The sequence below is a fragment of the Cibotium barometz genome, chromosome 23 (assembly GCF_041138505.1).
Source record: "Cibotium barometz isolate CiBa-2024 chromosome 23, ASM4113850v1, whole genome shotgun sequence".
NCBI lineage: Eukaryota > Viridiplantae > Streptophyta > Polypodiopsida > Cyatheales > Cibotiaceae > Cibotium > Cibotium barometz.
The window spans coordinates 13,135,449-13,148,528 of record NC_141068.1 but is presented as its reverse complement, the minus strand read 5'-3'; the positions used below and the strand labels follow the sequence as shown (position 1 = coordinate 13,148,528).

The 13,080-nt window shown below is 44.5% G+C and overlaps 1 protein-coding gene across 1 annotated transcript in view; it reads right to left on the bottom strand.

The window, feature by feature from the left end:
• The window catches only part of LOC147625653 (pyruvate dehydrogenase E1 component subunit beta-1, mitochondrial-like), a 98,983-nt gene extending 86,319 nt beyond the window's left edge, over positions 1-12,664 (bottom strand). Inside the window, exons 1-6 of the mRNA XM_086817175.1 lie at positions 12,484-12,664; positions 11,571-11,642; positions 11,398-11,478; positions 11,251-11,277; positions 11,086-11,148; positions 10,860-10,946 (exon numbers count right to left, since the gene is read on the bottom strand). Coding sequence (XP_086673301.1) covers positions 10,860-10,946; positions 11,086-11,148; positions 11,251-11,277; positions 11,398-11,478; positions 11,571-11,642; positions 12,484-12,540 — 387 coding nt within the window. The 5' untranslated portion in view covers positions 12,541-12,664. The remainder of the gene's footprint in view (positions 1-10,859; positions 10,947-11,085; positions 11,149-11,250; positions 11,278-11,397; positions 11,479-11,570; positions 11,643-12,483) is intronic.
• Between the last annotated feature and the right edge of the window lie 416 nt (positions 12,665-13,080).

Below are 13,080 nucleotides of genomic sequence, written 5' to 3'. Positions count from 1 at the left end.
AACCTTATAAAACAAAGGGGTTAGAATATAAAACATTAAAACAACATGTACCATATACTTACCACCTGTTCACATGCACTAAAACTCGTCAGAATACAGGGCAGACTTCACGACTCACTGGCAGGCGTCCCCGCTCACTAAGTAACACGTCAAGCAGGCAAACACACAAATACATGTCATGCGAAAACAGTTTCAAACATGCAAAATATGTGTGCATGTGCAAATAGTAACATGGACATATCTCCCGTTCATGGAACAAGTACAAAATATCTGTCGGCACAAAACTGGCACGAAATAAAAACATAAAAACCTGGTCTTCCTATGGAGTGACAGTCCCATAGGTAAGACACAGTTCCAGGCACGAGTTTCCCTATGGTGTGACAGTCCCATAGGTAAAACACGGCACGAATACTGGCTCTTCCATGGCGTGACAGTCCCATGGATCGAACACAGTCCATGTCATACACGGGTGGCACTGATCTGGCTCCCGTCCATACGACACCATCCTGCTAACACACGGGTGGCACCAGTCTGGCTCCCGTCCATGTCAGCAAAATACTGGCCTCTTCACATGAGACACCGGCCTGGCCTCAAGTGAACGAGACGCAAAAACTAGGAATGGACCAAATGGTCGGCCAATTGGTGACAACTTGAAGCTCAGCATCATGCAAACGACGGCTCTCGTATGCAACTGCATGCCCTTCTTGATTTAGGACAGCTCCTATGCAATCACCACAAGCATCACATTCAACCACGAATGACTTGTGCAAGTCAGGAACAATCAATACTGAACCACATATGATCGCATGCTTGAGCTGCAAGAAAGCATCCTGTTCCTTTGAAGTCCATTTGAAAACAGTTTTCTTCTTCGTGAGATCATGTAGAGGAGTGGCAATCATAGCGAAATGCCTTATGAAACGCCTGTAATACGAACATAATCCCAGAAAACTACGTACTTGATGTACGTTTTGCAATTCGGGCCAATTCCGAATAGTCTCTATCTTTGCAGGATCCATTGTAACTCCATCCTTGGATACAATATGTCCCAGATAATGAATCTCTGAAAGGAAAAACTCACTTTTCTTGGCATTGACGAAAAGTTTATGCTTTCGCAACTCTTCGAACACTGTGACCAAATGAGTTTTGAGTTCCTGCTCATTCTTGGAGAAAACCAAGATATCATCAAAGAAGACTCATGTAAACTTGCGATGGGGTCGGAATATCCTATCCATCATACGATTAAAAGTAGCAGGAGCATTGGTGAGACCAAAAGGCATTACCAAGAATTCATATAATCCGAAGGCTGTCCTGAATGCAGTCTTATGGACATCTTGTGGCACCACACGTATCTGGTGATAACCACTCTTCAAATCAAGTCTGCTAAAACAAGCTGAGCCATCAAGCTTATCCAAGATATCATCAATACGTGGACTAGGAAATCTGTTCTTGATGGTAAGCTTGTTCAAAGCTCTATAGTCCACACACATACGGAATGATCCGTCCTTCTTTTGAACAAGAAGCACAGGAGAGCAGTAAGGTGAGGAACTGGGCTGAACCAAACCTTTCTCTAAAAGCTCGTTTACCTGCTTCATAATTTCTTCTTGTTGTGCAGCACTCACTCGGTATGCGGGTTTGTTAGGTGGAGAACTACCTGGCACAAGATCTATACGATGATCTTCGGGCCTTTGGAGAGGTAATTCACCTGGCAATGAGTCAGCAAAACAGTCTTTGAATGCATTAAGAAAATTCAGCCTATCATTAGACATAGCATCCACATTTTGATGATTTGGCACAAGATTATCACGCACAAAAACCAAGTACGCTGAAAGACTCTTTTTCATTGCTTTATTAATTTGGATGTGTGATACAACTGGGATAGAATCCCCTTCTTTGCCAGCATCAATAAAATGCATGCGACCTTTATGCATAAAAGAAATCATATTAGACTTGTAGTCTTTGCGGGGCTCAAGCCTATGATGCCATGGCTTGCCCAACAATACATCACATCCATTTAGTGGAGCAACTAAGAAATGCTCATTGTCAAGGTAACCCTGGATATGGATACGCAACTTCCCAATCAAAGGGGTAACCTGCACCTCTTTGCCAATAAATGCAGCTTCAGCTTCAATCGGAGGTCCCATATTTTCAACCTCAATACCCAATGCAGCTGCCATTTGCATAGAGATGAAATTGTCAGTTGCACAGTCATCAAACATAAAGAGTGCGGGCTGATCCTTGATTTGCCCCCAAGCCTTGCAAACCATACGCTCTTTTGCATCATGACCTGTATTACCTTGCACATCAGGAACTGCATGAACATTTGCTTTGGTGTGCTTGTCCTCGTGCTTTGGTTTGCGATCTGGGCATTGCCGAAACATGTGGTCTTTGCTACCACAAGAAAAGCATTTTCCATCCTTAGCATATTGCTCTCTTTGTTCCGGAGTTAATTCAAATTTGTTCTTTCTTGGGCCCTGTTCTTTGGATGTGTTATTTTCAGCTTTACCACCCTTGTAAGGCTCCCGGAAGTTCTTTTTAGGTGGCTGTCCACCCTTTTGCTGATTTGGGACAGCCTTGTCCTTCCCCTTGGAACCTCCTTGTTCCTGCTTGATCTTGAGCACCAATTGCTCCATAGCAAGGGCAGAAGCTGTGAGTTGTTGCAACGTATGTTTCGGGTGCAATTCAATACCCGATCTATAAGCAGGTTGCAATCCAGAACGAAACTTCCTCTTTCTTTCATCCTCAGAGATTAGCATGAAGGGAGTCACTTCCAGCAACACTTTCCAAAATTTGTTAACATACTGTTGCACACTCTCATTATCTTTTTGTTCCAACCTATCCCACTTTTGAGTGAGAGTTTGCTCCGCATTGGGTGGCAAGAACTGAGCATAAAATCTATCTTTGAATTCCTTCCAAGTAGAGATGGGATCCTTGGTGATCTTTTCAGTGATCCACCAATGGGCAGCAGTCCCTTTCAGAAACATGCTAGCATGGCGCACCTTCGACTTTTCTGTAAAGTCCTCATCGCTAAAAGCAATGTCGAACTGTGCCACAAACGCTAACACCTTAGAAGCATCATGTTCACCATGAAAGACATCAAATTTGACAGATTTATCACCTGCTTTGAATTCCTTGAGCTTCCTGGCATGAGGCTCATGGTCTTCTCTTTTTCTTTTCCCCTTATCCAACGGGGTAGCCCTGTCTGCATGGGCTCCATGGGCCGTCATAGAAGCTTCATGGGGCACGGTGGCATGTGCTCCACGAACTCGAAGCTCAGATGCATGTGACTTACCTGCATGTGGCATGGTCTCTCCATGAGACAACTCAGAAGGCAAAAATTTTTTGGAAGTAAACCTGTCACCATGAGATACATATCTTGCATGCATGTGACTTTCGTGTCCTCCATGAGCACTGGCATACATAAATCTGTCAGGCTTAGTGCCTTGGGGAGAGGATGCATGTCGAGAGGTAATAGTCACCTCTTCCTTTTGCATGAAAGATTTCAGCCTCTGGGATGCGGGATCTCCATGCTTCAAACGAGGTGGATTTCTGAATTTCAGCTTTCCGTCATCCCCCTCTTTGATATCACCTTTGCGAAGGAGATAGGCAAGTGCCAACTCCCTTGGTTTCTTGCCCACTTCACGAGCCATTGATTCAAAGGTTACATCAACCATAGCATCAGCCTTCCTGGCTTCAATAGCACTTTGTAGATGGGGATCTTCATGCAAAAACTTTAATTCTTGCTCCTGAGCCTGCAAAAGTTTTCTCATATGTTCCATTTCAGCCCTCATAGCATCAAGCTCTTGTTCAAGCATAACTGTTTTTCCTGGAGACACTTGACCTTTGGATTCACTATCAAGAACCCTTTCAAGGGGCTTGTGCCTACCACGCAGGGCATCAGACCCACGAGAAGCACTAGATGGACCCCTCGAATTTGGCACTTCCAAAGGGTTGCCTTGGCTGTCCATTGTGTTCAAAGTTTGCTAAAAGCGGGATGTCCAGTACACAGGTTCGTTTCCCCACTAGGAAGAGGGAAACAACCGTGCTCTGATACCAATGAAACCGATCTCGACAAGTGGGAAAGACTCCGTTAGACACCCACACGCTTAATAGCACAACTTTAAAACCACAAATATGAAATGGACAACTTACAACAACTTGAAAATTAAATGAACAGAAATGGAAAGATGGACACCAGCACTGGGGCCGGAACGGGCCGACAGCCCCCTCAATATATGATATATTTATTGGGAGTATTTAAAGAATACAATGCTCCATGGGTTCTGAGAACCAGATAATGTCCATGTACATATGAAAACAGTACCAAACAAGTAGGCTCGGATTTCGATGAAGAAAACTCGAAGCAGAACGACCACTAGTGTGGTCCAATCTCTACGGTCCTGTGCTTTCACTGGACTCCGCAGAGAGCGCCTCACTGGTGTTCCGAGACCACGCACAAACAGGCGCTCTCGTACTAACGTCTGGCTCTCCCGATCTCAGCACCTTTGGACCGAGGTTCGCCAATACAGCTTGGACAACCCGGCACCGAACGGGTGTTGGCCGAGCGGAATGAATCTTTTATCAGATTTAAACATAAAATACTTTATTCAAATCTGAAAAATCACTTACTTGTAGATGGTTGATAGAAGACCAAAACTTATGGTGTTTGTGTAGGCTTTGAAGCCACCCTTGTTGATGAAAGAGTTGCCTCGTGTAGAACTAACAAGACAAGCACCACCACGAAGGGTACAGCCGCCTGCTATGAGAGAAGAAGCATCCACTTGCAAGAGAGGAGATGCCTGGCCGTAGTGTGGAGGAGCCCAAACAGAGTCGCCTGAGCGTAGTGCTCTACTAGCCGGAACACAATCGCATAGCCATAGCCGCCTGTAGGGCATGCGCAGCTTGGAGAGATGCAGCCAGAAGAGAAGAAACAACCTGCAAGTACTGTCGCCAGAGGGAGTAACTGTCTGCTGGTGTACTGTCGTGTGGGGGAGAGTAACCGCCTGCAGTCAGTGCTGGGCTGGCAACACAGCCGCCTGCAGTAAAACAAGCGCAGCCAGCAGCAGTGTACACAGTCGCTATTGGAGGTGACAGCCGCCTGGAAAACAGTATGCGCAACAGTACAGAGGGAAGATGAAGCAGCCGCCTGTGTAGATGTTGAGGCAGTCGCTTGGATGGAAAGTGAGCAGCCGCCTGTGGGAGTTACAGCCAACCGCCTGGGAGAGAGAGGGAGCAGCGTGGAGTAAACAGCCGCCTCACAGTTGATGGAAAACAGGCCGCCTCAGGGGAACATGCGCAGAGATGGTGGTTCTCTACGTAAGAGGGAAGCGATGCCTTCCACGCTTGAAGGGGGCCCTTTTTTTTTAATAAAATAAAGGTGGAGTTAACTTAGGTGATACCCACGCATGCATGTGGGGGATTAGTGGGGGTAGGTGACCATGCCCACCCCCACACTTACTTAAAAGTGGGGCTCCCCACCTTGGCCCCAAAGTGGGTGCCCAAAGGGGGTGCCCACTTTTAAATAAGTGTGAACACCTAACCTTATAAATCAAAGGGTTAGAATATATAACATTAAAACAACATGTACCATATACTTACCACCTGTTCACATGCACTGAAACTTGTCAGAATACAGGGCAGACTTCACGACTCACTGGCAGGCGTCCCCGCTCACTAAGTAACACGTCAAGCAGGCAAACACACGAATACATATCATGCGAAAACAGTTTCAAACATGCAAAATATGTGTGCATGTGCAAATAGTAACATGGACATATCTCCCGTTCATGGAACAAGTACAAAATATCTGTCGGCACAAAACTGGCACGACATTTAATACATAAAAACCTGGTCTTCCTATGGAGTGACAGTCCCATAGGTAAGACACAGTTCCAGGCACGAGTCTCCCTATGGTGTGACAGTCCCATAGGCAAAACACGGCACGAATACTGGTTCTTCCATGGCGTGACAGTCCCATGGATCGAACACAGTCCAGGTCATACACGGGTGGCACTGATCTGGCTCCCGTCCATACGACACCATCCTGCTAACACACGGGTGGCACCAGTCTGGCTCCCGTCCATGTCAGCAAAATACTGGCCTCTTCACACGAGACACCGGCCTGGCCTCAAGTGAACGAGACGCAAAAACTAGGAATGGACCAAATGGTCGGCCAATTGGTGACAGCGGAACGCCGTTCCACAGTAACTATGCAAAGAAGAAGGCCATATTCAAATGGACTAATGTAGAGAGGGATGCATTCCTCAAATTGAAAGATGCAACTACTCATGGTGAGTGTTGATCATTCCGGATTTGCAAAAGCCTTTTAGTGTGGAATGTGATGCATCTGGAAATTTTTTTAGGAGCTGTCCTTAATCAAGAGGGACGTGCCGTGGCTTATGAGAGCCGTAGATTGCATGATGCAGAGCTATCTCTTGGCATTTATGAGAAAGAGCTCTTGGCTGTAATTCATGCACTTACTATATGGAAACATTACCTTCTTGGGGCTAATTTCACTGTGAAGACAGATCACCAGAGTTTGAGGTATTTTCTTACCCAAACTAAGCTGTCAGAGAAGCATATGAGGATGGCCAATTTCCTCTCTATGTTTCATTTTTAGATCTTACACACCCCAGGAAAGAAGAATGTAGTGGCCGATGCATTATCACAAAAGCCGTATGTCGCAGCTATATCGGTTGCCTCTCATGGGGACTTGTCTGCCATGCATGATTTGTATCATACGGATGCTGATTTTGCCACTATTTGGGCTGATTTGATGGCTGGTCATGCACATGCCTCATATGTGATCAAAGAGGATTATCTCATGAAAGATAATTGCCTAGGTGTGGTGTTTGACATGCGGCAAAAGGTTTTGGATGAGTGCCATGCTCCTCCATATGCTGGTCATAGAGGCATAATGCCTACTACGAATATGATTGAGCGGTATTTCTTTTGGCCAGGTATGCGGAAGGACATAGAGGCACATGTACATGCATGTATCACCTGTCAAAAGGTAAAATTTGATAGGCAAAAGGCACCAGGTTTGCTTCAGCCATTGCCTATTCCCACACAGCCATGGGAAAGTATTACAATGGATTTCATTATGGACTTGCCACAGACCCAACAGGGTAATGATGCAATTTGGACAATTGTGGACAGGTTTAGCAAGCAAGCTCACTTCTTGCTGGTCAAAAAGACCATCAAAGCTAAGCATATGGTTAAAATATATCTTGCACAAGTTTTCAAGCATCATGGAATGCCGAAGTCCATTGTGGGGGATAGAGATCCCAGGACTACAAGTCTCTTTTGGCGGGCCTTATTTGATAATATGGGCACCAAATTGGACTTTTCATCAGCTTATCACCCTCAAACAGATGGGCAAAGTGAGGTTGCAAATTCAGCCGTATTGGATCTCTTGAAATGTTATGTGGCGGATCAGAAATCTTCTTGGGAGAAGTACTTATACCGCTTGTGGAATTTGCATACAACAACACAGTGCATGCATCTACGGGAAAGGCCCCGTTTGAGATTGTTTATGGTAAGGTGGTTTTGCCACCCATCCTTCGCACAAAGGATGAGATATTTGCAGCTGATGAGTATGTAAGAGACTTGGATATTGCTTTTGCTCAAGTGCGGACAGCCATTGCAAGGTCACAAGACAAGCATAAAAAGGCTGCCGACAAGCCGACAAGCATAGAAGGCAATTGGATGTTAAAGAGAATGATTGGGTATTGCTGAAATTTGAGAAAGCAAGACGTGCAAAGAGGCCTGGCAAAGAGGCTGCATCTCCTAAGCTTGCAACCAGGTATTATGGGCCTTTTCGAGTGATCGGGCTTTCAGATTGGCATTACCTAGTCATTGGCACACACACAATGCTTTTCATGTGAGTCTCCTTCGCAAGTATGTAGGGCCGGAGCCCAGTGAAACGGTCATTGAGGATCCACCAGAAGTGGATGAGCTTGAGGAGATCTTGCAACCAGAGCAGATTGTGTATCACAAGGAACGCAAGCTTGCTGCAGGCAAAGTGTCACGTGCACACCCATCAGATGTACAAGTGGCATGGCATCATCAAGCATTAATCAGACATCTAAGTATTAGTCAGGCATATATCAGTATGAGCATCATATGGGGGTATTTTATCACCAACATCAGCACTCTAGTCATCATGAGCATTGTAAGGCATTCATGTGCATCAACCGACAGCATATTTGCTCAGCCGACAGCATATTTGCTCAACCGACAGCATTTATTACCAACCGACTGGCATTTTATGGCATTTATAGCCAGCCGTGAGCATTCAAGGCTAGCCGACCAGCACCAAGAACACATATAAATAGAAGCGCATCATCTCAGTTCAGATCATCAGCGTTTTCAGTCCATCAACGCATTCCCAGTTCAACGCCTAGTTCAGTCCAGTTCAGTTCAGCCAACGCATCCATCTCCTGAGCGTTTCCTTCCCAGGCAACAGGAGAGCATCTGCGTTTTCAGCATCCGATCAACATTGCATCAGTTCCAAAGCCATCCCTTCAGCATTTCCTTCCCAGGAGACAAGGGAAAGACAGTGGGACAGCAATCCATCCAGCATATTAGTATATTCAGCATATAGACAGCATATTCAGCATATAAGTCATCATTCCTATCTCCTACATAGAGGGAAGCCGGCATCGAAGGGTGGACCTGAGCATTGGAGCAAGGAACAGTCCTCAGCATCAGCATTCAGCCTATCCATCTCATCCCAAGAAGGATATTCATCTAGGACAGCATCATAGATCTATTCAGATCTCATTGTAACCCATTCATCTAATATAGCTGCACTGCATTGCATTGACAGTATCTGTCTTTCGTAAGCATCATTAAGTGCAGCTTAGTCAGCCTAAGGTTGTGTTTACGACGGTCAAATCCCTCACGTCACACAAAGTTGTCAGGCGTTACCTTGTGAAGTTTAAGAACTGTCTTCCCATTGATGCTAAATGGGTAGATGAAGAGTTCTTCAGAGATTACCCGCATGTGCTTCAGACATATTTGGATGCTTTTCAGTTGCGGACAACTGTTTAGAAGCCGGGGGGATGTCACCATTTGGCCACCCAATTGGTCCACCCGTGCTTTCTCATCATGTATGTACATTGGACTGGCGTCCATGGCAATTGTATATGCCGGGGATTGATGCCACTCATATGATACTGTGGACTTGGCTTTTCGTTGGGACTTGTGCCTCCGTGCCCGGAAATGCTTGGTGGATTGGTGTTCCATTGGGTCTGGTAACTCGTGGACTTGCCTGGAGCACGGCTATTTTGGTATAGTCTCATGAACGGGGATTGTCCATACCAATGCTGCATTGCATAACATCTTTATGTGCTTGCTTGCAATTGAAATTGCATGCTGTTTTCATGCTTGCTTGACCAATGGGAGTTAGCACTAATTTATAAGTGAGTGTGTACACACTTCATTAAGTTTTGGGTGACCAAAACTCACTTATAAATTATGACCAGCCCGATGTTCACACACGCTGATGTGGACATAACCCAATGTCCACCGCCCAGACCTTATCCCCTTTGTACAAAGGGAGTAACCAACCATGTGTCCACTCTAGCTTGCTCCACAAAGCACCTGCCTGCCACCTACACTGGACAACTCACCACCTCACTCTTCCTCCTCTCTCTAGAGATGGGCGCCTCCTTCATGAGGACTGTTGGGCTGCATTTTCTGCACTTTCTCCTTCCCAACTCCATTTCCAAACTTGCTAAGGTGTTTTTCAAGCTTCCAAGAGTGTTTCTGGATGCTAATCACTCTCCTACACACTCCCAATGACTGAAATTCAACAAAACAGCTCTCTTTATTGCTGTAATTTCTGGTCTTTTGCTGAAAACCCTAATTTCAACCCTCCTTTCTTAAGTTGGACCATAGGGGAAGCTTTCCCAAGGTTCCCTTCATCCTCTTGAAGACTTTTGTCGCGAAGAAATGCGACAAATCGAAGATCTCAACACTCCAAGGACTTCCATCGCAAAGACTTCCGCTGTCATCGACTCTACTTGCTATTGGTAAGCTTTTATGCTTAAATATGGGAGCAAGTAGCAGGAGAGAGAAACCGGATTACAAGATCACATACCCTGTGTAGTGTTCTCTTGTCCTACGTGCTCTCTTGCAGATTGTTGCTACCATGTGTTGGTGGAACAATAGAGAGCAGATGGTAGGGAACATGGGCACTTGAGAGGGTAGCGTGGATTGCAAGTCTACATCGGCAACCACTTGTTTGCAATACTGTATTCATATGCAACCACTTGTTTGCAATACTGTATTCATATGCATTGGTATGGAAATCTGGTCAAAAACGCCCATGACACTATGTACTTGATTCTCCCAAGATCAATATACTTTATTTGAGGGAGGGGTTGGCCGTTCCGGCTCATTGTGTGTCTCTTGTCAATTCAGCAAGGGGGGCGGGGAACTTCACGAGCTCTTTTATAGCCGCAAGCAACGCCAAGCAAGCATTTCGAAAAAAAAGGGGAGAGCCTCAACGACAAAAAATCAACCAGTAGTACTCGCAGAAATCAGAAGGTGCAAAGAAAATTTGGGACATTCCAAAAATCTAGTAAAATTCATGTAATTGGAGTCTCTGTAAGAGGTTAAAATCAGGGCTTTTTAATTTTCTGCAGAATCCTTCCTCTTTCTATCCTTCTGCACACACATATGACACCCCCCCTACTATGAACTGTGGCCATAAACAAGATTTCCCCTTGCAGTTTGCAATAAAAGCCTGGGCCTAACAAGAGCTGCATTCGTACTTTTAAACATTGTCTCAAAGATTTCAAAATTTAAGTTAAGAAAACATCTCGACTTTCAGAGAGAAACAGACACCAGCTTACCTGCATGGCAAAGTTGAAAGTCATGAACTCTACAATAGGTTTGAGGCCATAGAAAGCTGAACCCACACCAATACCAGTAAAACCAGCCTGCAAATTTTCCAAGTCTACTAGATCAACAACTCCAATGCCGCCAAAATGGTGAACAACCAGAAGAATATGAGGATGCATCGTATGCCTAATACCAGCCTCAGATAAATGCCAGCTGCATCATGGACTTGACTAATACCTCTGTGATAGGAGTATCAAGCACTCTGTCAGGTCCAAATTTCTGTAGAAGACCTTTAGATACCTATTTTGAAACAAAAACATAATTAACAAACTGCAGAAGCTTACATAAGTCCAGCCCAAAAGAGGGTCCACGCTCACAAATTTCTGAAAATAAAAGATATACCTTATATGCACCTTGATATTCTCCAACCTAAAACCCATTGTTCATGAAAATCAAAGCATAAAGTCAGAAAAAAGTGCTGTAAAATTAGTTTGTAAAATCTATTGCAACCATCATTAAAGGTTCCCCCCCAGAGAAAAAAAAAACTACCTCTTCACCCATAAGGTAGACTTTTGAGTCTGCAGTCATCTCCTCATCAAGAGCAGAATTAAGTGCATCACGAACAGTAATCTGTATCATAAAGTAGGCCAAGATAACCCCATTTAGCAACCAAAACAGATCCACTTATTGAACTTACAAGAAAATGATGGACAGATGTAAACCTCCTTGGCTGCAGCACAAAAGCTCCTCCAGCTGGCTGGTGCATATATTTGATCAGCCACTCTTTTAAATTGCTGCTAAGAAGACAACGAGGAGATCAAAAGAATGCCCGACACCCGCAAACATAGTCACAGTTTCTTCATGGTCTCTAGCTCAACCCTTTGCTCACACAACTAATAAAGCTGGTGAGCAGCCAAGAGCTTGAAAATACTAATGAAGTCTACATAACACACAACAGAATCTGCAGACCAATATTAAATGGCAAATTTCTGTCCAAAAGGATGCCATACAAAATACTCTCCCCTGTACTCACCCTGACAAAGAAGAGCAAAGCCAATCAAATGTAGCCATCTTTTCATTCAACTTCAATAGCAGCAAGAAATTTAGCTTGCAATGCGCTGTTCATAGTTGAACCTCAAAAAGCAGCTTAAAAAGATGGGAGACTTCAACATCTATTTTGGTCAACTCCTTAATTATACATGAAGAGTGCAGAGAATGAAAGATAAATTGAAATCTACGCGAATGAGGCTATGAGAAGGTTCTAATTCAAAACAACAAAATCAAAAGCTCCCAGCAGCAGTTTAAACCCTAGACCTAACCCGCACAAAGAAGATCCATATTAAAACTGCGCCCAAAAACAAAACAAAACAAAACAAAAAAGAACCCCAAAAAAAAAAGGAAATGCGACGGCGAAAACAAATTCCGTTTTCCATGCAGCAATAAGGAAATGAAGGTGCAGAATGAGAAAAAAAAGCGATGTGATGCAAAAAGCAACTCTCATCCTAATTTTTTTCCTGAAGAGAAATGAAATGATGTGTTGCAGGGAAAAACCCTAAACCTGAATGCAAACAGACCTGACAAGCACCGTGTATGTGTGTGAGAGAGAGGGCGAGGCGGAGGGGGAGCGGAGCGCACCAGGAGAGGGGATGCGCATCCTCTTCTGAGGGCGCCGAGAACGCCAGAGGAAACCATTGCGATGGCGAGGGTTGTTTTCTTCTTCTCGTTTCTGCTGTTCTTACTGTGTCAATTCTATTCTATTGAATCATTCAGCGCAACGGGGAAAGGTGGCATGTGATGCGAGAAGACCGTGTGCTGTCCCCTTCTCAAACCCTTCGCAAAATGAACTCTCTGTAGATTTTTTTATTTTTTATTTTTGAAAATTATTTTCTTTCACAATTAATCTATGTTTTCTTGCCACTTTGAATATTTAAAAACAATCCTTGAGGGGTGGGGTCGCGGGTTTTAAAGGTGGCAACCGTTCTCCACACCGGACTGGGTTCGATTCCCCCTCCCCTTCGTTCCATGAAAGGGGTGAAGAGTGTGGGAACTTTCCTCTCAATTATTTTAAAAAAACAATCATTGAGATGATTTTTTTATTCACACACCCTTTTTTAACTCACCCCCTAGTGGAGTGGGTGAGTTCTAATCTAATATTTAATGTTGGACTCTCCTTTTTCTCCTTGCACGTGAACTCTATGTTTTTTCTCCAAATACATCTATATGTTCTCTTTT